At 49.6% G+C, this 23,322-nt stretch overlaps 1 protein-coding gene across 9 annotated transcripts in view; it reads right to left on the bottom strand.

Moving 5' to 3' along the window:
• Positions 1–23,322, bottom strand: part of ATP2B4 (ATPase plasma membrane Ca2+ transporting 4) — a 98,114-nt gene that overhangs the window by 9,941 nt on the left and 64,851 nt on the right. For 7 of the 9 annotated variants that reach the window (XM_040462010.1, XM_040462005.1, XM_040462008.1 and 4 more), the window contains 12 exons: positions 20,809–21,023; positions 20,234–20,476; positions 19,459–19,700; positions 15,655–15,886; positions 14,541–14,720; positions 13,614–13,701; positions 11,850–11,956; positions 8,207–8,398; positions 7,520–7,733; positions 6,480–6,691; positions 5,368–5,475; positions 3,034–3,210 (listed from right to left, as the gene is read on the bottom strand). In XM_040462010.1, the coding sequence (XP_040317944.1) occupies positions 3,034–3,210; positions 5,368–5,475; positions 6,480–6,691; positions 7,520–7,733; positions 8,207–8,398; positions 11,850–11,956; positions 13,614–13,701; positions 14,541–14,720; positions 15,655–15,886; positions 19,459–19,700; positions 20,234–20,476; positions 20,809–21,023 (2,210 nt within the window). The remainder of the gene's footprint in view (positions 1–3,033; positions 3,211–5,367; positions 5,476–6,479; positions 6,692–7,519; positions 7,734–8,206; positions 8,399–11,849; positions 11,957–13,613; positions 13,702–14,540; positions 14,721–15,654; positions 15,887–19,458; positions 19,701–20,233; positions 20,477–20,808; positions 21,024–23,322) is intronic. The other 2 variants (XM_040462006.1, XM_040462009.1) reach the window with 1 other exon arrangement.

Raw genomic sequence — 23,322 nt, 5'->3', positions numbered from 1 at the left:
ACCCAGCCAGAATCCAGTCTTCTCTTCCCTTTTAGCCTATGAAGGACATTTTAGGTGTGTGGGTGTCCAAATGTGTCTAAAATGTAAAGGTACTTCTCCACCCCATGACTCCTGGCAGATAGTGACAGCTTATTCACTGTGCTGACCTGTCCTCTGAAAAAATAAGGCATGGAATTTAAGACACAAGGCAAAGTATAGATTACTGAATTTTGAGGCTCTGGGACCTCTGAGTCAATGAAATCGACGACCTGTTTTTGCAGGTTTTGCAGGAATCTAACTCCTGTGTTTAAAGCAAAAACAGAGGCACGGAGTAGCCCACACACGGGTGGCCGGGGTGGAAAGCCTCCCAGGCCACGACGGCTGGGCTCACCTGCTTCTGGGTTTCTTCTCTGGGACACCCTCTCCCGGGGCTGAAACGGACAGAGCCCCTGAGAAGGGAGCTGAGGAATCCAGCGGCCAGGCTCTTGAGTGAGAACGTTACTAGCTGCGGTCACACACTGGAGATAAATGTCTGACAGATGTCTGACAATGACTCAGTAGCCAGATCCAGGGAGGGGGAGGAAGCTGGCCGGTGGTGGTTAGTGGCTACAAGTCTAACCCACACAAGTGGCCTCTGGTGTTCTGTGTGCTACTTCTCAGAGACAGAGGTGAATTCATGCCATTTGGTTTCCAGCGACGGTCTTGGTCTGGGGCCTGGGGCAGACCTCCCGTCCTTACCCCTGACCCTGAGGTGACAAGGAACAAATCAAAAAGAATTCCTTTCTCCTTGAGGATCTGGTTGAATCCTCTCAAAAATGCCCACAGGCTTAATACCAAGGGCTGGTTCCATTTATGTGACTTCATTTCCCCAGGTGGGAAGGTGGGAGGGCAGGCACCTTATGAGTCAGACCGTTCTTCTTATTTTTAAAGCTTCCCGAGAAGCCGCGAGATGTTTAGGGCGCGTTTCTGGATTCAGACCAAAGTTTGAGCTAAACTATCCTCCCTTCATCACGTTATATAGTTTTTTAGTTCCAGGGGACTGAGGAGCCCAATCCCGTGGTAGGAAAGGGTTTGCACGTGGGGAGCACAGAGCTACGGTGCACACTCCTTCCTCAGTGCCTGTCAGTGTTACAAAGTCCCAACCCCTACAGTGAAAGTGGACCCCAGGGTTATCTTCCCAAGAGTCTAGCCCTTAAGTTTCCCAAGCTTCGGCTCTCTAGTGCTTTTGGGTCTCCCTAAACTAAAGGGACCAGGATGGGACAACAGCTGGGCAACACCTGCCATCCCCCACGGGTGCCAATGAGAATGACAATAAGGACCAACAATCAGATGGCGGGGGTTTCGCTAGAGCCCTGCGGAGGCCAACCGGCTGAGACCAGGAGGGAGCGTCAGGTGTCTGTGGCTCAGGTGAGCACAGCCAGGCCCATTTGCTTACGGGGGTCAGGCGCACACCGCCAATGGCAGGGATTTGGTCATGGTGGCATCTTCGAGGGTTGCCTTTGCTGCCTGGGCTTTCATGCCATTCTCGCCCAGCTGCCTCGGGCCCCCACAGGGAGAGGCACTTTCCTAAAAGCTATGCAGGCAGGGAACCGAGAGGTATCGAGTTGAGGGAATGGAAATCGGTAGTGGAGGGGAAGGAAGATCCATGATTCTCAGCCCCCCCAGGACAGAAGTCTGGCAAGGGGCCAGGAGACGCTGGAACGAGGGAATCCTGGCTAAGAAAAAAAAAAAATCACATAGGAGGAGGCAGTGACCCTGAAGGAGAGAAAAGCAGACAGGTTATTTTGAAAGGAGCAGACCTGAAGGAAAGCACCGGGCCTTAGAGACAGGAGCCAGTGGCCTGGAAGGGTGGGGGTGGGGTGGGGGTGGGGGGTTGGGCTTGGTTTTGGCAGGTCCCGTGGGAATTTCCCTCTTTGGGAGGAGGAGCGTGAGGGAGGAGCCCCCATGTTTCCCTACCTAGCCCTTCCTTCCCTTCCTTCCCATCTCCATCATTGTCTCGTCTGTGGGAGACAGGTTCCCAGCATATTCAGTTGTGAAGGTTCATTTGATCTCTCTTCCCTATGCACTAAGGAGGTGGGCTTGACTAGGGAACTTTCTAAACCATCTGCAAGGCTAATTTTAGAGAGTGAACTTGTTTCTGGGCTCTCCAGCCAACCAGCAGAGAGGAACAGGCCTGCTCTCTGGGGGTGGGAAATCTCAGGACTAGGACAATAGAGGCATATGGAGCAAGGACAGGGCGAGAGATAGGATGACCGGCCTAGACCAGCTCGCCCACCCAGGAGAAGGTGGGTTACAGTTGCTGCGTGGAAAGGGAGGGAACAAAAAGTTGCTGTAGGGCTTCATAGGTGGCGGGCTCAAGCAGCATCGAGGCCATTTTACAAATTTCGAGAAGGGAAAAGGTTTGGGGGAATTATAGCTTCTTCCTTCTTGGGAAGCAAGTCTGAATCCTGCGAAAGATGCTTCGGCAGTGAAAGACTGTTGTCATTTATACACACTTAGCCACCAGATTCCCCACCATGGCCTTAAAGTTTGAGTGGGGAAGAGGATGAGTTTCTTTGTTCTCTTTGTTTCTTTGTTCTCCAGGATCCCTCTGGAGAACAGCTACATTATCCTAACAGCAGCTCGAGGATGTGCGTGCAGCATATGCTGGAGGTGCTGGCTGAGAGCTATTGTCTGACTCCTTCCTCCTCAAGGGTGGGGAAGGACTCTGAACGTCTCCCACCTTGAAGTGAGGTCTGGTGCTTGCAAGAGACCTTACACGGGAAGCTTGCCGGCCCAACGGGAGGGTGGCAAAGTGGGGTTTAGAGCCAACCTGAAGCTAAAGGACTATGCTACCAGTTGGTGTCCCGTGCTCTAGGCCCTCTGACTATGGAGCCCCCGCAGCAGGTGCTGCCCGATCTGTCCTGAAGCAAGGGAGCCCGGGCTGTCCAGCAGCAGTGAGCCTTAGGGAGGGAAGAGATGTCGGCCACCAAGAACAGCTGCTGCCCTCCCAACACCTCCCAACCTGGAGACATTTCTTCTCCGGGAGGGAGGACAGGCCACTAGGAAGAGTACCTGAGTCTGGATGCGGTTCAGGCCCCGGAACCAGAGGATCTGGCCTCGGCGCAGCTCCATCTCCGCGTGGTCAATCTCATCCAGCCCCTCCGCGTCCTTGGTGATCTCCTCTTTCGTGGTGCCATGCCCGGCCTCCTTCAGGAACTTCAGGGATTGCGTAGGTATCGAGGAGATTATCTGAGAACAGGTGCAGCAAAAGGGGAGACACCAGAATCAGGGCGGGAGAGCTGTCACTCAGCTTGCACGGTCAGGCCCCCGGGTAGGTCAGTCTTCACCCTATCACCCATGGTGGGGAGGTAGGCGGTGCCTACCAACTGGCGGACCATCACGAAGGCCTTCTGTATTTGTGGACCTACAAAGGAGAACTTCCATTCTAGTATCTGACCAGCCAGCTGCCTGGTTAGTTGTAGACTTCATTCTCCTTCTGTCTCAGTTCTTCCTTTCCATTTTGCCATGGATCTTTTAAGGGAAGTAGAACTGTAATGCATGGTACAGAGTAGGAAGGGACAGAGACCAGACCAGGGGGAAGACAAGTCTGGGGACAGGACGGTCACACTGCATGTGTATGGGCGAAGAGAAGAGTGCAGGAAGGGAATGACCCTCTTCTAGTTACCACGGGCAAAGTAATTCCTGTGTATGACACGGGGGTGAAAGGCTACTAGAGGTTTCCTCGGGCTTGGGATGAGGGAGTGGGTGGGACAGGCCAAGGAGGGAGGGACAGAGGAGTATTACCAGAAGACATGGGGCAGTGGGTTGGGCTTGCAATTCAAAATAAACCACACAGGAAGCTCGATCACTTCTCTTCCACAGACAGACGAGGAGCAGACAGGGTTCGGAGGAGACGGGGACCGTATGAGCGTTCCGATGCAGAGTCAAGTATTTTGAAATAGGAAGAATGTCAAAGTGCAACTTTTGGGTGACTGGAAGGAGCTCGGTGGTACAGAGGCCATTATCCGGCACCAAGGTTATGTGGCCACACGTGAGACCAGACGCAGACGGGAGTTTCAGATAGTCAGTGAAACAAGCAGGCTTCACCCAAGGATAAAAGGGACCCCCTGATCAATAAACACCGGCAGACAGACGGGGCGGAAGGACTTGTGTTAGGAACTGGGATAGCATTTAATCAGGGAGGCACCTCGGGGATATGAAAGAAGCAACTAGCAGGTTTATGGGGGAAGGCCTGCGGTCCCAGGGAAGGATCTCTGGGGCCACTTAGAGCAAAGCCACCCAGGGGGCCAGATGCCAGTCAGTAGAGAGTGGGGGTCTGCAAAGCAGAGCTTAGCCCGGGTCAGAGACGGGGATGCACACGGTGGTCATAGGGAAGGAACAAAACTTAACCAGACATGATGATATTGTTACGATATTAGCAGCTCACTCTTACTGGGTATTTATGGGTCCTGGACATTGTTGTAAGTCATTGGCTGATCAACAACAATGAACAATGATCCTATTATCTTAAGTTGAGGAAACTGAGGCACAGAGTGGGTAAGACACTTGCTCGAAGTGATTCAGTTTGTAGAAAGGAGATGGGGATTCAAACCCGGGTGGCCGGTACCAGAATCTATGCTCTGAACTGTGTGATCTGCTTCTCTAGAGACCTTGCGAGTCTGGATATGTCTTAGATGAGGGTCAGGCATGCAACCCAGATGAGGTCGGGGTGAAAAACAGGATGCTGGGGAGCCCTTAACTATGTCCGCACAGTGGGGCGCCTGGGTGGCTCAGTCAGTTAAGCGTCCGACTTTGGTTCAGGTCATGATCTCAACAGTTCGTGGGTTCAAGCCCCGTGTCGGGCTCTGTGCTGACAGCTCAGAGCTGGAGCCTGTTTCAGATTCGGTGTCTCCCTCTTTCTCTCTGCTCCTCCCCCACTCACACCCGGTCTCTCTCAAAAATAAACATTAAAAACAACAACAACAACAACAACAACCACCAGACAAAAACTGTCAGCACAACAGCTCACAGCCAGACTGTGGCTTCATCAGAATAAAGACTTCTGCTTGGTAAACTCTTCTGCTTCTAAGACCCTCAATTTTTTTTTTTCTTCTTAGCAAAATCCCATTGACAATTTCCACTCCCATCTCAGAGAAGCTAAGGGACGTGCCTGTCTCTAGGTATGGTTAGAGAAGAGATCCGAAGCCTCTGAAGGGGTGGGCACTGATCAGTCCCCTCTGGGATCCTGTAAGATGGGAAGATCTTGAAAGCTGTGGGTAGGGAGGGGTGGGAAGGAGAAGATGACGGGGACGATCTGGGAGTCCCCGCGGTGCGTGTTCCATCTCCTCTAGAGGAAGGGGCGTCGCCGGCTGTGCGGACCCACACAGCGACCCTGCCGGTACTCACCTGGCCCCACAGCAGTTCTCCGATGCCAATGAAGAGACACCAAAACCACTGAGACAGGGTGAGCTTTGTGCAACTGAAGGGTTTACCCCCGAATTCCACGATGAGAATCTAGAACCGAGAAAGAGGCAGCCTACCGTCAGGTTAATGGGTAACAGGTAGCTAGCTGTCCAGCCAAGGCCATCATGGCCACATCAACCCCTGCCCCGTGATCCCTGTGGTGCAAGCCCTGATCGGCTTGTTGGAGAAGGAGAAGGAAAGAAACCAGAAGGGGAGAAGGGAAGAGAGACACAGTCTTTATAGAGACCCTGATGGAGGGGCAGATGTCGTTACTATGACTATGATTAAGGGACGAGCTGGCGATCCAGGGGGGCTGGAGGCTTCTTGTGACTAAAGCCGGTGGGTGACAAAGAGAAGGCAAAGGGATGGAGAGGGGGAATTGAGGAGGGGGGGCAAATAAGGGAGATACCTGCTGGGGGAGACTCAGGAGCCCTTTGTCATAGGGCCAGCTCATAGTCTCCTGTATCTGCAGATGTTTTAGTCTACCTCTGACTAGGGCCAGGAGGAAGGAACCCAATCCTTTTACCACCAGGGCAACTGTGCCCTTGACCCCAGTTCTACAAGAGGAGCCTAAGCCAGGCTTATTGTCAACTGCATGTGAACCACGTACTTCTCTTTCTCTGTGAATTGCACAGCATTTTCTGCCACGAGCCCCTCGTGAACAAAGGGGCAGGGACAAGGGGAGACCCCGTACAGCACGTACTTGCACCTTTCACGCGTGCTGGCAGGAGGCATGGAAAGGACCTAGGAGAGTGGCCCTCTCTTTGGTCACTTTGTGAAATTTCTGTGTTTTAGAAAGGTAAGCAAAGGATCCCACAAGTCTTATTTGACTGGCTACCAACACGTTGCCTTGCCCTGGAGCACCTGACCCAGCAGGCTCCAGTTCGAGATCCATGTGCAAATGGAAGCCACCTGGGAATCCGAAAGTGTTCAATCTACAGCCCGAGTGCCCATCATGCCCTCATGTCTTCTCCTGCGTACCGAGGGAATCCTGTTCCCAGCTTCTGGCCTTTGCCATCCCAGACCTCCTACCCCAACTCCAGCTGGAGGCTCACCTGGCTGATGAACGTGCCCAAGACCACACAGCAGAAGATGAGGTTGCGGAAGATGCCTGCAAAGACATTCCTCTCTCCGTGGATCTTGCGGGAGTTGATTTCGTTGAAGAGCTGCATCAGCACAAAGGTGTTGAAAATAATGGTGTAGTGTTGGCTGGGTGGGGAATGCAGAGGCGCCTTCCTCCCGCTATCGATGTCAAAGAATTTCTCACCTAGTGGGGAAGAAGGAAGCATTAGTGGGTGAAGTATGGGCTCCACGAGGGCTCAGGTTGAGTCAGAACACGCTGGCATGGCCAAACTGCTTGCTGACGGCCGGTGTCCGTTCTAATAGGTTAGTATCTGAGCTACACTAGTTATCAAATACTTCTAAGTGTTAGTTCTCATCTCAACGCATCTGACCCTCTGTCTCAGTTTGCTCCAGCGATTTCGACTTCTTGTAGTGCAGCGTGGTGGTAAAACTGTGGACCAGGGTCAGGGCAGACACAGGTTTGACCTTAGTACCATTATTTATTCATTATGTGACCTGAGCTTCGGTTTTTATAATCTATAAAAAAAAAAAAAAGAAAGCTATAGAAAGCCACCCTTGTGAAATTCTTTTTCTTTTTTTTAATTTTTTTTTTTAACATTTATTTATTATTGAGAGACAGAGAGAGACAGAGCACGAGCAGGGGAGGGGCAGAGAGAAGAGGGGACACAGAGCCCGAAGCAGGCTCCAGGCTCCGAGCTGTCAGCGCAGAGCCCGGCGCGGGGCTCGAACTCACACACCGCGAGATCATGACCTGAGCCGAAGTCAGACGCTCAACCGACTGAGCCCCCCGGGCACCCCCACCCTTGTGAAATTCTTGAGAGGGGTACATCAAATAGCATAATGTGCCAGGTAGAGGGAAGAGAGGACACACTCAGTAAACGCAGCTGTTATCACTCCCAGTCTTGTGCTCAGTGTGCACCATTGCTACCTTCTTTCCCCAGGCCATTCTCTGCCCCCATCTCCATTTAGCCCTCCGACCCTTCCCCCAGCCCCAGCCTCACCCTCGGCTCACCGGCAAAGACAAGGAAAAAGATGACAGTGAGCTGATAGACTGCGTGGCCCAAGATGTTCTTCATCATAGTACGTGAGATCAGAGGCTTATTGCGGCCATAGGGGCGACGCTTCAACAGAGACTCCGTAGGAGGCTCGGTGGCCAGGGCCAAGGAGGCAAAAGTGTCCATGATTAGGTTAACCCACAACATCTGCACAGCTTTCAGTGGGGAATCCTGGTGGGAGGAAGAACCAGTCCTTTTAGCTTTCCTTGGAAAACACCCCCTAGCTCCCTCCTCAGCCTCACCTTTGCCCCCGCAATGGCCTAGCTCCCACTATCCACCCAGACTTTGGATCTGGCCATTTCTTAGCTGAGTGACCTTGAGAAAGTTACTTAACCTCTTTGAGCCTTGGTTTCCTCACCTGTAAAATGGAGAGAATACCCACTTTCCAAGATTGCTTTTGAAGAAGAGAGATAACACATAGGAGTACCCATCACAGCGGCTGACAAGGATGTGCTAATTAATGGTAGATGAGTTACCATCCTTCCACACGGGCAGATGGAGACTCAGCAGAGCTAACTTCTGCCCCAACACCACCGGGGAAACTCTTGTCCGTAATCCTTAGTAGACAGTACCCCACCTCCTGCGTTCCCCAGCCCCCGCCTCACCTCTCCCATCTCGCCCACCCCGCACTCCGCTCCTTTCACCTGAGTGATACAGGCTCCGGTGAAGGCCACAATCACGGCCACCACGTTGACAGTGAGCTGGAACTGCAGAAACTTGGAGATGCTGTCATAGACGTTTCGCCCCCACATCACTGCCTTCACAATGCTGGTGAAGTTGTCGTCTGTTAGGATGATGTCTGATGCCTCCTTTGCCACATCCGTGCCTGCGATACCCTGAGGAAGAAAGGGAAGGAGAACAGTGAGAAACTGGCTAAAGCAGAGCTTATCTACGTTCTGGACCAGGGCTGCAGTTCCTGACCTCCAAGAAGCTTCTGGACCAGGCAGAAACGCCAGAGGGCGCACTTGCCTTGCTAATAACCAAGCCGGCGTATTTTGAGTTCTCGCTTCCAAAGATTAAGGGAAAATGCGACGTTGTCAGTCCACAGAAAACAGGGCTGGGGTCTGATGCCACCGTGTTACTCCTGAACCCAGGCTGGAAATGACAGTTATCTTTTGATATTCCTTTCTCCCTTCTCTCCTACTCCCCCACCTTAGAAATGAAGGAAAGGATAGGAAACATGTCCTATCTATTCTACCTCCAAATTCATACATTTCTTTCTTTTTTTTTTTTTTTAAAGATTTTATTTTTAGGTCATCGCTACCCTCAACATGGGGCTCGAACTCACAACCTTGAGATTAAGAGTCGCAAGCTCCACTGACTGGGCCAGCCAGGTGCCCCTAAATCCTTATACTTCTTTTGCCGCTGCTAGTATCTCACTCAAGTCCTTGTCCCTCCCGCCCCCCCCCACCTCTAAGTCACCTTACTTTTTTTTCCAGGAGGAGTAGTCTGGCAGCACAGTTCAGATGTCCTATCCTTGTTCAAAATTCTCTTCCTGGGGAACCACTAAAGGTTTCTGAAGAGACATTATCAATGGTTGAAAGCTGTGCTTTTAGAAACAGTAACTCTTCTAGACTGACAGTCAAAGCCCTCAACAGGTGAACTCGGATGGATTCCTTCTCCAGCCTACTCCTAGCTAATCTTTCTGCTCAAAACCCACTGGTTTATTCACCGTTCTCTGAATCTCTTATTCACTTCTTCAATATAGACTTCTACTTACACCATTTCCTTAAACCTGGAACATCCTCCTTCCTCATCCATTTAAATCTCATCGGTTGTCGATGGTCCTTGCAATTAAGCCCTACTTGCTTTGCAGAACCATCCCTAACACCACCAGCCCATACTTCTATCCCAAGTCTTGCAGATCCTACAATCCATAGAGGAGTGTATTCATTAACTGGGCTTCTAGTGTAGATGATTTTGTTCTCTTTACCAGGTAATAATATATTCCCTTTCGGATTGCAATAAACAAATACCTGTCATAGACTATACCAGTCAGTTTCCCCATCAAAAAGTTCTCTAATAAATCCACACAATGCCATAACATGCGCTGTAAAAAGGGGGGAAAAGAGGGAGGAGGACTCTATGTACTTACTACTATGGAATAATCTCCAGGTTACATGAAGTGAAAAAGCAATGCGAAAGAAAGAGTGTATGGTGTGTAAATAGATAAGCATAGATAGTAGTATAGATAATATCACTCAGCTAAGAGAATGGAATACAAACATATTACGTGTTTGATTATGTTTTAAAGGAGCAAACAAAGGATACACCAAAAACAAGAGAAGTTACTTAGGGTTAAGAGGGGAGGAAACGGGGTGGAGGTGAGCAGAAGCTGGATTTCTTGGTGTAGACCTTGTTTTGTATATTTGACCTGAGAACTAGAGAACTACTTTATATGAATATAAAACGAAATTAAGTTTAAAAAGCAATTTCCAAAAGGCAAAGCAACACGATATAAATGAACTGGTATAACCAGTTGGTAGCACAACTACACAAAGGAAAAATGTTCCAGGGGCGCCTGGGTGGCTCAGTCGGTTAAGCGTCCGACTTCGGCTCAGGTCATGATCTCGCGGTCCGTGGGTTCGAGCCCCCGTGGGGCTCTGTGCTGACAGCTCAGAGCCTGGAGCCTCTTCAGATTCTGTGTCTTTCTCTCTCTCTCTGCCCCTCCCCCGCTCACACTCTGTCTCTCTCTGTCTCTCAAAAATAAATAAACATTAAAAAAAAAAATTTTAAAAAAAGTTCCAAACGACAGTTTGAAAGACATAGTCCCTTGATGGCAGAACCTGGTAGGATATACCTCCAGGATAAAAAAAGAACTGTAAGAAAGATCTTGAACTGTTTGTAGTAGAGTAATTGTATTATTATTGCTCTTTTGAGACTATCACCTATATTTTAGGGTAAAGCAAATTATGATTATGTTAATGACATTAGGATCGGAATTTTCAGCTTAAGAGATATAAATATAAAATCAAGGAAGTTAAATAAAATTAGCAGGTTAGAGTTCTATAATTCTAAATTTGCATTGGAAATACGAATATGGATTCATGAAGTATTTTACTTTAAAACAAAGAAACACAAAAACAAAAAAAAGAGGCATAAAAAATATATTTCCTCGCTTTGCCCATTGAAAAGATCTAGAAACAAAGAATTACTCAGTAGTCAGGAACACCCTGACATGTAGACTGTGTTCTCTAAATACCATTTCTCACCAAAAAGCAGGACTCCTTTGAGAAATGGACGATTCCAGGCAGGACGAGAAATATGCATGATGATTGTGGAAACTTTTATCATGCCAGAAACCAAGTAAGGTATTAAAGACAATTGCCGTTGTATCTAAAGACCCAGCAATATTCATGAGGCTAATGATGGGTCAATGTGAATGTCAAAATAACAACAAGGGCAATGGATCAAAACACATCAAGTATACTTAAGTCCATGAGTTCATAATGGTATTAAAAAAATAAGTGGTTTTTTTTTTAATGCTTATTTTTGAGAGAGAGAGAGACAGAGAGAGAGAGAGAGAGAGTAAACAGGGGAGGGGCACAGAGAGGGGGAGACACAGAATCCGAAGCAGGCTCTAGGCCCTGAGCTGTCAGCACAGAGCCCGACGCGGGACTTGAACCCACGAACCGTGAGATCATGACCTGAGCCGAAGTCGGATGCTTAACCGACTGAGCCACCCGGGTGCCCCTTTTGGTTGCTTTTAAAGAGAGCACCCCAAACACAGATTATTCTTGAATATCGTTCCACGGCTTTAAAAAAAATCACCAATAGTGCAATACATATGGGAGGCTTACAATCATAAGCTACTTGAGTGTGAGAATGACATTTGCAATCCGGGGGTTTCTACATTTGCTGGAATGTCAGAATGAACCAGTGTGCCTGCTAGGAAAAGCCAAACATTTCTGGGACCCACCCATGTGCTACTGAATCAAGATATCCAAATGTGGAACCTTGGAATATGCGATTTTAAATAAACTCTCCAAGTGCTTCTGATGCGCTTGGCCTCACGAGCGTAAAGCAGAGTGATGAACAGTGCCGGCGAAGGAATACGTGCTTGATACGTCGTGGTTTCCCTGCCTGTGTCGTCTAGTCTTCACACTTGATGGCTCTCTCATTACACATACTCTCACTGGCTGGGTCGTTAGGAGCGACAGAGTCAGAAAAAAGAGCGCAGCGTGGGACGTGGAGGCACAGGAAGCGGCAGGCTACAAGAAGCCTGTCCTGGCTTCCTGATGGAGAAGGCAGCTTGCAGGCAGAGAGACGGTGTACTGAGCTGCTTACCATGGCAAAGCCAACATCTGCTTTCTTCAGGGCCGGCCCATCATTCGTGCCATCGCCAGTGACAGCCACCACCTGTCTCTGGTCCCCAACAGTGCTGTCGATGATGCCTGGGAGAAACAGACACACCCCGGTGAGTCCACATGGGCCATCTCAGTCCTCTGCTCCCCTCGAAGGTGCTTTTGGGGTTTTCCTCCCTGGTCCCTGCTACCACCTCCCTTTCTTTCCTTTCTTTTTTATTTTGTGGGTCACAAGCTCACTTGATAGCATGTTGAAAGTGTAACCATCCTTCTGAGCCCTGACAGATCTGCCAGTTCCTGAGAAGCTGCTACTGCTTTGCCTTGTTCTGTGCAGGCATCTGAGTAAAGGAAAGGCCAGAGGAGCACCTTGTCCAGCCTTCGATGTGGCAGCAGGCATGTAAACACAGGTAATTTACAAAGAGAAGTCCAGCTACTAGCTGAAAACAACCACTGGAAGGGGTGAAGACCAGGTGAGGTGGACTGATCCGGTCTTGGGCAGCCACTCTGACAACGAGAGCAGACGGTGCACTCCTGCCCTCTGGTGGTGGGAGGAGAGCAGTGTCTCAGCCTCCAAGGCCAGGAGGCCTAGCGCTTTGAAGAGGGAGGAGCAAAGGGCACAGTGACAGCCAGCCTGAAGCCACAGGTGGTATAGACTCAGAAGGCTGGAGAGGATCCAGATCATCTACGCCACTCCCATCACCCTCCAGAGGAGAAAACTGAAACCCAGGGAGAGGAAACGCCTTGCAGGGTCCCGAAGCCAGCTGGGGAAGCCCAGCCATCCTTCCATTCCATCTTAGCCAGCGAGGGCCATGTGCTTCCTGAGCAGGAAGAGGAAGCAAAACAACGGGGGGGGGGCGGGGGCGGCGAGGGAAGGCAGAAAATGATACTTCCCAGGAGGCTGGCTTCTTCCGACCAAGGAGAAGACAGCAGAAAGATCGGGAGGTCAGAGTTGGACACCAGCATGCACACACGTGCACACATCTACATGCACATACGTGATACCTGGATGCCTTTTCTCTGGCATCCAGGTTGATGCCCAAGTGTGAGAGTGTGTGTGTGTGTGTGTGTGTGTGTGTGTGTGTGTGTGTGTGTGAGACCATCTCCCTTTCTACTTTGTTCTTTCCTTCTTTCTTCTCTATGCTGGAGGTTCTACAGCATCACCCCAGGGCTGTGAATTGTTTCACAGGTGGCACCTTGACCTACGAGTCTGTCTTTATCAGGTAGACAGCTCGTCTTCCCAGCCTCGAACTTCCTTATGTGCAAAACGGGAATCATTTAACCTGCCCTGGTTGAATAAGATATGATGTCTATTTTATTTATTTATTAAAAAAATTTTTTTTTTAACATTTATTCACCTGTGAGAGACAGACAGAGCACTGTGAGGGAGGGGTAGAGAGAGAGAGGGAGACACAGAACCCGAAGCAGGAGGCTCCAGGCTCTGAGCTGTCAGCACAGAGTCCGACGCGGGGCTCGAACCCACAAGCCGTGAGATCATGACAGAAGCCAAAGTCAGACGCTTAACCGACTGAGCCACCCAGGCGCCCCAAGATATTATGTTTAAAAACAACTTTATTATACGTGTTGACTACAGATGTTGGCTAAGCTGTCTGTTCCCCCCACGAGCTGGAGAGCGCTCCTAGGAACTTCCTGTTCAGGACAGGAGAGTTGCTTTGGCCAACGGTCCTCGTCTGCCCTGCCCCAGACTGCCGTCTTCTGCCCCAGGCACCTGGCCAGCAGCCAAGCTTACCTTTTACCAGGGTGTGCTTGTCAGTGGGGGACGATCGCGCCAAGACTCGAAGCTTAGGCCAGATCTTGTCCAGCTTCTCTTGCTCCACCTGCCAACGTGAGACCACACCAGGTCAGGCAAGCCCAGAATAGTCATCCAGAAGAAGCTTACTTCTCCCCACGCTCTGAGATTCTGGGGGAGCTGGCATTCCATGGCCCATGGCGGCTGCTACCATGGCCTCCACGGGACATGAAACATCCAGCTGAGTCTCCAAGGGCAGATTCATTGATGGTGACCATTCAGGCTCCGCGTGTCTCTTTTTTCCTCCCAGTTCCCTACTGGGGAGCCAATCCCCTATTTCTTGGAGCCTTGACAGGAGGTGGGCAGGGGTTAGCTGTTGGCTCCAGGGGCTAAAGTGCTTCTAAGGTCTTAGGTGTGGTTTCTATGTAGACCAGGAAGCTCTGGTCTGCTTCACACCCAGACCACATCCTCTTACAAACCTGTGCCAGCATTAGTCACAGGGTGGTGACACAGGAGGGTGAGGATGGAGGGAAATCAGTACAAAATCACTCCTTAACTGAAAAAAATCGGGAAGACGCGAAAAGTTAGTGAGGCTGTCTCAAGTTAGCTTATGAATGAAGACAACGAGGAGAAAGGAAACTCGCAGTTTTACCTCCTGAGCAGCTTTGGTAGAAGGAACGTCTCGCTATGAATAGATTTTAGTTTAAAAACCACCCACTTGGCAGTACAACTCCTCACAGCTTCCCCTCCCTCCTCTATGGGCTGCTGCCCGATTCATGAAACCATTTAATAAAGCCGATTAGATCTTCCAAAAAAACAAAAACCAAACAAAAACAAACACACGACCACCACAACAAAAGCCAGCTGCTTTCTCCCGGGCGTCCCAGCTGCGCCACACGAGACCCAGGCTTCCCGCCCGGGACCCACCTCGCCCTTCTCGTTGCGGATAAGTCGGTTGAACTCTTTGCCTTCTAAGCACAAGAAGTCATCCCCAGGTGTGACAATGCCACATTTGGTGGCGATGGCCCGGGCTGTGTTGATGTTGTCACCGGTCACCATTCTGACAGTGATGCCAGCTTGTTTGCATTTGGCGATAGCGTCTGGGACCTATGGAGAGTAAGGCAAGGGGAAAGGAGGAGGTGGGGTGGTGAGGCCTGCTAGGCTGTCCCCGTTCAGGGTCCCTTCACTGTACACAGGAGACAGGTACCCCAGAAGCAGTGCCACGGGGCACTGGCTACGTCCGGTCATTTTTATATTGTCCGGTGTCACCTCACTTCTGTCCTACCCACGGTACTACATTTGAATTTGCCTTTTAGTGTAACTTGAGTTGAAGAGGAAATTTGCTTCAGGAGCTGGGTGTGAAAGCTTACTCTCCCTGTGATCTAGACTCCTTAGCAGGGCATATACACAGCCCTTTGAGATCTGGCCACTGTCTTCCTCCCTAGCAGACGTTTTTTGCCATTCTCCACCCCCCTGGCCCATACTCCAACCATATCAGTTCTTTGCAGTTTCCCCAATGCACACTGCCCTCTCCTCCCTGGGGGCCTTGACAACTAACAGTCCATCTGTCTGAATTTCTTTCGAGCAGAGACTTTTTCCGATGCCTTAGCGTCTAGAATAGTGTTCAGCTACCCTAGGGGCGCTCAACAAGAATGTGTTGCTTGAAAGAAGGCGGCTGGAGGCGGGGATGGTGTCCCAGTTAACTCAGCCTCCTGGCCGTTCCAGGTATCAAATCATAAGCTCAATGAAACCTATACTTCTCACCCCTCAGACGGCATTAACCATCAGAATGGCACCTTCTAGCAGTTCAGCACTCTAAAGCAGTTTTGTGAAGCTGGAAGCCTGGGGACATCCATCCCTGCAAGTGAGAAGCTGTTAGGTAACACGCCTGGGGTCACAGCTAGAAATGGAACCAGTACCCCAGTTCCTGTGACTCCTGGGTGGCTTTCCGTCAGACCGTGCTCAGCTTGCACACGCGCCAGGGGCTGTCGGAAGACTTCCATTCATGTTTTCTTACCCTTTGGCCAAGCCAAAGCCTCACCTCCGGGCGCACGGGGTCCTCAATGCCCACCACCGCGACGCAGGTCAGTTCGGTGAGGATCTCGCTCTCGTTGTCCCACGGGGGCTCTCCGTCACTGAAATCCCGGTAAGCTATGCAGATAGTTCGGAGGCCCTCACAGGCCATGGGCTCGATGACAGTGCGCACTATCTCATCTCGGTCCTTGTTCTTGAACGGCACCACTTCCCCTTTCTTGTCCAGGATTCGATTGCACCTGGGGAGGCACACGGTCAGGAAGCAGCACCCCGTCTCACCCAATATGTCTCTACGGTCACCTGCAGACACTGTGGCAACTGTTCTGAGGCCAGACACTGTTCTGAGGCCAGAAATCTCTCATCCCTCTCCCCCAGCTGAGTCCCTTTTTCCAAGGTGGGGAGGTGTGTAGGTGGATAAGGTCCACGTAAGCAGAAGGTGCGGTTCCCCCCTACCATCTGTCCCTACTCACATGTGAAGTCTTTTGGGGATCACCTGCTCTTTTGAACTTCTCAAAGGTGGAGAGACAGCTTTAATTCCCGTGACCTAGAATAGTACTCAGTGCATAGGGCGTGTTCCACGGGAATGTGCTCATTGAAGGAAAGTGGCTAATTAGCAGCCAACTAGAGGCACTGGTTAATTCAGCTACTGGCCCTATGCCTACGCCTAACCTTTAAGGACCTGCGAAGAGCCTAGCCACATTGATTAAATTATGCAACTTTCTATAATCAGAACTGAGCGCGAGAAGGAAAACGGAACATAGAGGCACCACTTCTAGTACGTGCTGTGTGCCAGGCATGTTATGTACAGGCATACCTCGTTTTGTTTTGTTTTGTTTTGTTTTGTTTTTTACAAACTGAAGGTTTGTAGCAATCCTGCATCCAGCAAGTCTGTTGGCACCAATTTTCTAACAGCATTTGTCCACTTCCTGTCTCTGAGTTACGTTTTGGTAAGTTTCACAATACTTTAAACTTTTTCGTTATTATTATATTTGCTATGGTGATCTGTGACCAGTGAGCTTTGATGTTACTATTGTAATTGTTTTGGGACATCAAGAGTCGTGCGCGTGTAAGACAGCAAATTTAACCGATAATGTTGTGTGTGTTCTGATTCCACTGCCCAGCTCTTTCCCCGTCTCTCTCCCTATCCCCTGAGAGACAACAGTATTGAAATTAGGCCACTAATAACGCTACAGTGGCCTCTAAGCGCTCAAGTGAAAGGGAGAGGTGCACATCTCTCACTTTAAGTCAGAACCTAGAAATGATTAAGCTTGATGAGGAAGGCACGTGGAAAGCCGAGAGAGGCTGAATGTTAGGCCTCTTGCGCCAAATAGCCAAGCTGTGAATGCAAAGGAAAGGTTCTTAGAAGAAATGAAAAGGACTGTTTCCGCGAAACCCAAGTGGTAAGCGCGTGAAACAGCCTTGTTGCTGATATGAAGCAAGTTTGAACGGTCTGGATAGAAGACGAAACCAGCCACAACGGCCCCATAAACCAAAGCCGAATCCAGAGCAAGGCCCTAACTCTCTTAAATGTTATCAAGGCTAAGAGAGGTGAAAAAGCTGCAGAAGAAAAGTCTGAAGATAGCAGAGGTTGGATCATGAGGTCTAAGGAAAGCGGAGATCTCCATAATATAAAAATGGAAGTGCTGATGTAGAATAACGGTGTTGGGAAAACTAGACAGCCACATGGAGCGAGTTCTCCAGAAGGACTAGCTCAGATGATTAACGAAGGTGGCTACACTGAACAGCAGCTTTTCCGTGTAGACGCAACAGCCTCATACTGTAAGAAGACGCCATCCAGGACTTTCACAGCTAGAGAGAAGTCAGTGCCTGGGTTCCAAAGTTTCAAAGGACAGCCTTACTTGCTCGTTAGTGGCTAATGCAGCTGGTGAATTTACATTGAAGCTAATGCTCACTTACCGTTCTGAAAATCCCAGGGCCCTGAAGAATTATGCTAAATCTACTCTGTCTGTGCTCTCTAAACGGAACAACAAAGCTTGGATGGCAGCACATCTGTTTATAACAAGGCTTACTGAATATTTTAAGTCCACCGTTGAGAGCTGCTGCCCAGAAAAAGACTCCTTTGAAAATATGACTGCTCATTGACAATACACCTGGTCACCCAGGAACTCTGATGGAGATGTCCAACGAGATTAATGTTGTTTTCATGCCTGCTAACACAACATCCATTCTGCAGCCCACGAATCAAGGAGTAATTTCGACTTTCAAGGCTTAGTATTTAAGAAACACATTTTGTAAGGTTATCGATAGAGATTCCTCTGGTGGATCTGGGCAAAGTAAATGGAAACCTCCTTCCAAATGCCATTAAGAACATTCATGATTTATGGGAAGAGGCCTGCATATCAACATGAACAGCCGTTTGGAAGCAATTGATTCCAACCCTCATGGATGACTTTGACCCTCAGGGTTCGAGACTTTAGGGGAGGAATTCAGTGGTGGAAATAGCAAGAGAACTGGAATGAGCAGTGGAGCCTGAAGATGGGACTGAATGACTGTGATCTCGCGATCAAACACGGACAGATGAGGAGTTGCTTCTAGCGGATGAGCAAAGAAAATTTCTTGAGATGGAACCTACTCTTGATGAAGATGCCGTGAAGATCGTTGAATGACAATAAAGGATTCAGAATAGTGCATAAGCTTAGTTGATACAGCAGTGGCAGGGTTTGATGGGAAGTAACTCTAATTCTGAAAGAAGTTTTACTGTGGGTAAAATGCTATCAAATCGCATCTCTATAGCATCTCATGCTATAGAGAAATTGTTCACGAAAAGAGCCAATCTATGCGGCACACTTCACTGTCTTATTTTAAGAAACTGCCACAGCCACCCCAACCTTCAGCACCCACCGCCCTGATCAGTCAGCAGTCATCAACATCGAGGAAAGAGCCTCCACCAGCAAAAACATTATGATCACTAGGGGCGCCTGGGTGGCTCAGTCAGTTAAGCATCTGACTCTTAATTTCGGCTCAGGTCATGAGCTCACGGTTCATGGGATTGAGTCCTGCGTCAGGCTCTGTGCAGAGCCCGCTCGGGATTCTTTCTCTCCCTCTCTCTCTGCCCCTCCCTAACTCATGCATGCGTGCACACACACTCTCTCTGTCTCAAAATAAATCAATAAACATGAAAAAACAAAAAGATTATGATCACTAAAGCTCAGATGATGGTTAGCATTCTTTTAGTAATATTTATAAAATAAGGTATGTTATTTTAAAAAAAAAAAAATATATATATATATACACATCATGTTATGGCACCCCCAATAGACTCCAGTCTAGTGTAAGCACGAGCCGTATATGCATTGGGGAATCAAAAAGATTCATTTGCCTCACTCTGTTGTGGCGATCTAGATCCGAACTCACAGCGTCTCTGACGTAGGCCAAAGTTACATTGAACCATTTAATCATAGGAACCCCACGGGCATTATTCTCTGTTTTCAGGCTAGCAAACGAGAGCTTGGATCATTGCGGTCCGAATCCTGGCTGCGCCACTCTTAGCTGTATCACCTTGAGCAAGTTACTTCACCTCCCGGGACCTCTGTTTTCTCATCCGCAAAAGGGGGATAACAACAGTATCTGCTGCACTGAGCTGTGAAGATTAAATGGAACAGGCCACCCGAAGGCACGTGAAAACTGCGTGGCCCCGAGCAAGCGCTCAGATATTGGTTCTGCGGTCACCGCCCCGAAGCGGGGCTCACGTATCATTCGGCGGGGCTCAGCACGGGGGCGCGGGTTGCCCGGCCCTTCCTGGTGGGGAGGGTTTCGCAGGGAAGGAGAAGCGGGGGAAGGAAGTGCTCACTTGCGCAAGATGATCTCCGAGGCGCCCTTGCTGTACATGCGGTAGCCCCCGCTGGGCTTCTCGATGACCGTGCTCATGGATTTGCGCACCGAGTTGAAGGTATACACCTTGTAGAGCTTCTCCTCGGGCACCTCATTGCGCACCGCATGGTAATCCTGCTTCAGGTCTGTGACAAAGCCCAGCAGAGCGCATTCGGTCTTGCTGCCCACCTGCCGCGGCAGACCTCCCTCCTTCTCCGGAGGCTGAGAGAAAAATCATATGTGGCATTTGAGTAACGGGCCTCGACTAGGGAGAGAGCTGAGGAAGGAAAGGACAAAACTTTCATGCGTTTTCTTCCCAAGGGTAAGTGGGCAGTGGGCAGGGGCGACTGTGGTCGCTGGGCCGTCCGGGGCTCCGTTTACCCTGGGGGCGGTGCTGGAATCTCACCCTGTGCGGGTCTCATTCTAACCCCCTCTCTGACTTTCTGGACAATATGTACTTTCCTCCTGGTAAGCCCAATTCCGCTACCAGCACGAGGTCTCTTCCAGAGATTCCGCCCTCAGATGGTGCCTGGTGGGCGCTTCATGGCCGTAGATTTCTACCTGCCTCCCCACCTCCGCTCTCCTCCCACGGATCATTCCCTAGTCACGCCAAACACGTTCAGTGAGGAGTAGGAAACGTGACGGGGGATGGCAATTCAGGCAGAACAAACAAGAGAAAATTGCTCTGTCCAGAGAAGATTGACGGTCCCTTCCGACCACCCCGTTCGAAGTGTCCAGGCAAAGGGAGAGCTTACCAGAATCTTGGAGGTATAGGCACTGTTGATAGAAATGCCATTGACAATAAGGTCCAGGACCTTGGGCAGGAGGACATCAGGGCTCGGGATCTGATGGTAATGGGTGTCTCCAATATAAGCCTGTACCACGGTCATGCGGTTCATGGTCAACGTGCCGGTCTTATCAGAGCAAATGGCTGTGGCGTTGCCCATTGTCTCACAAGCATCCAGGTGCCGCACCAGGTTATTGTCTTTCATCATTTTCTACAAAGGAGATGAGAGCAGACTTGAGAGGGGACCGAATACAGGTCAAAAGCCATGTTTCAGCCAACATGTCTCCACCTCTCCTCCTCTTGTCGGCACAAAAATGCAGGATACCATTGTGGCGAATCCTCCTTAGATTCCACTGGCTTCCCGAAACACTGATGCGGCTGATCAAGAGGGTCTTTCACCTGTGAGCAGTGCCAGCGGCCTCTGCCCCTGCGAGGTGCCACGCAGGGTCTGGGGAGATGGCCCGGCCTTTCACCCCAGGCTACACGGCGCCCTCCCTTCCCATCTCTGTCCTGAAAGAAGAGCCAGCCTCGTTCCCGTCTCACCTTCACGGAGTAGGCCAGGGAAATGGTGACAGCCAGCGGCAGCCCCTCTGGCACAGCCACCACCAGCACAGTGATGCCGATGATGAAGAACTTGACAAAGTACTGGATGTAGATGGGAGTGCACTCGGGCAGCCACGCTCTGCGGTGGATCACGAAGTTGTCAATCACAAAGTACAGGATCAGGATGAGAACCGTGATGGCAGACATGATGAGGCCTGTCCGGGAAACAAGTCACATGAACCCAGGCTCCAGGGCCTTCCCGGGGCCCTAGCCAGAGGTGGGCTGGCAGAAGTTAGAGGCTTTGCTACCAGGGTTTAGAACCACTCCCTCTAGGGAGTCGTACCCAGATCCCCTATCCATTCTCTGTTGCTTACACATTACCGTGCAGGGAAAAAGACGCTGGTTTTGTCTCCCACAGACACAGGCTCTAGTCTCGGCCCTGCGCTAACTGGACTCGTGGCTTTGTGCCAGGTTTTGTCCCTCTCTGGGCCTGTTTCCTCATTCATAATAAACAAGGAGGTGGTCTACTTTTCTTTTTTCTTTTGGGCAAGGTCATCTAATACTTTATGTTTTTTATTTATATTTATATTTTTAAAAATTTACATCCAAATTAGTTAGCAGATAGTGCAGCACTGATTTCGCGAGTAGATTCCTTAGGACCCCTCCCCCACTTAGGCCATCCCCCCTCCCACAACCCCTCCAGCAACCCTCAGTTTGTTCTCCATATTTATGAGTCTCTTCCGTTTTGTCCCCCCAGCCCCGTTTTTATATTATTTTTGTTTCCCTTCCCTTACATTCATCTGTTTTGTCTCTTTAAGTCCTCATATGAGTGAAGTCATATGATGTTTGTCTTTCTCGGACTAATTTCACTTAGCATAATACCCTCCAGTTCCATCCACATGGTTGCAGGTCTAGTTTTCTAAAACAGCATTTTATTGGGGTGCCTGGGTGGCTCAGTCAGTTGAGGGTTTGACTCTTGATTTTGGCTCAGGTCATAATCCCAGGGTCATGGGATCGAGCCCCATGTCAGGCTCTGCACTGAGTGAAGGGCCTGCTTAGGATTCTCTCCCTCTTTCTCTGCCCCTCCCGTGTGCATGCACATGTGCTTTCTCTCTCTACCTCTCTCAAAAAACAAACAAACAAAAAAACCCCAAAAAAACAAAAACCCAGCATTTTATGATTCTATCTCAGACCTACCCTCTTTCCACAATTCATAACGTAGTGACTGTATCTGCCTACTTCCTAGTAGTTTATCAATTTGGGTTTCTCCCCTATCAATTCACGACTCGTTCACAGCGATGTCCCTAAGGTCACCTGCATGACTAACTTTCAGAACAGTGTTTCCTCACCTTTCTCTTGACACAGCATAGATAGGAGATGACAATACTTTGTATGTTTACAATAAGCAAATATTTCTATAGTGCTTGCTATAGGCCAGGTAAACACCTCACGTATACAGACCCATTTAATCCTCACGAAACCCCTGTGAGGTAAGTTACTATGATCATCCCCTTTCATGGGGAAATCAAGGCACAGAGAGGTTTTTTTTTTTTTTAAAGAAGATCAAAACAAAATTATGATCTTTAAATTTTTAAAATTTTATTTATTTATTTATTTATTTATTTATTTATTTATTTATGTATTTATGTATTTATTTATTTCGTTCATGATAAGTGTACTCTTTAATCCCCATCACCTATTTCACCTATCCCCTCACCCCCTTCCCCACAGAGAGTTTTCTGGAATGGACACTGGCTGGGGGACCAACTATTCTGGTTTGCCTGAGGCTGTGCAGTTCCCTGGGATGTGGGACTTTCAGAGCTAAAATCAAGACAGTCCCAAGCCAACGGGGACAGCTGGTCATCCTACAACACTGATGTAAATGGAAGAATCTTTTCAAGGTCAGAAAGCACCTGGCCCGGGTGCTGTCTGGCCACTCTGAAGGCTGAGGGAATCACAATCCGGGCACCCTGCACCTCTCTGTGGCAAAATATCTGGGAAGAGCTTTGCTTCAAACCCCAGTCTAGTTTGGGTCTTTGCTCTTCCTGAGGGCCTAATGACTCGAGAGAAGCAGAGCGAGGCTAGAGGTGATTATACCAATGAAAGCGTATTCTTTTGAGCTTTGCTTCAGCAGGGTCAGGGCTGATGTGAGGCAAACTGGGTGCGTAGGGTCCAAAATTTAAGGAAGTGCTCCCTCCCAGGGTGGCACATTGCCTCGCCCGACTCCCGGCCTAGCTTGATACGTAAACTAAAACAAGAGAGGAGACCCGGTGGCCGGCCCACCAGGTAGCTCGCACTCCCTAAAGAGCAGGGCAGGGATCCGGAGGATAATAGAAGGGGTTAGGCGGGGTCTGTTTAATGTTTCACACCTATGCGCCAGGCTCAGGAACGTGATTCCACACCCGCAATTCATCTCATCCGTGTACAGTTTATACGCGAGAGATGTCACAGCGGTCAAAATCAGCCGGGTACTAGAACTGAAAGAATAGGGCTAGACTAATGTGGTCCAGCAGA

This window comes from Herpailurus yagouaroundi, unplaced genomic scaffold (genome assembly GCF_014898765.1).
Source record: "Herpailurus yagouaroundi ecotype Mexico unplaced genomic scaffold, PumYag 308, whole genome shotgun sequence".
In the NCBI taxonomy this organism is placed as follows: domain Eukaryota; kingdom Metazoa; phylum Chordata; class Mammalia; order Carnivora; family Felidae; genus Herpailurus; species Herpailurus yagouaroundi.
This window is presented reverse-complemented; position numbering and strand designations above follow the sequence as displayed.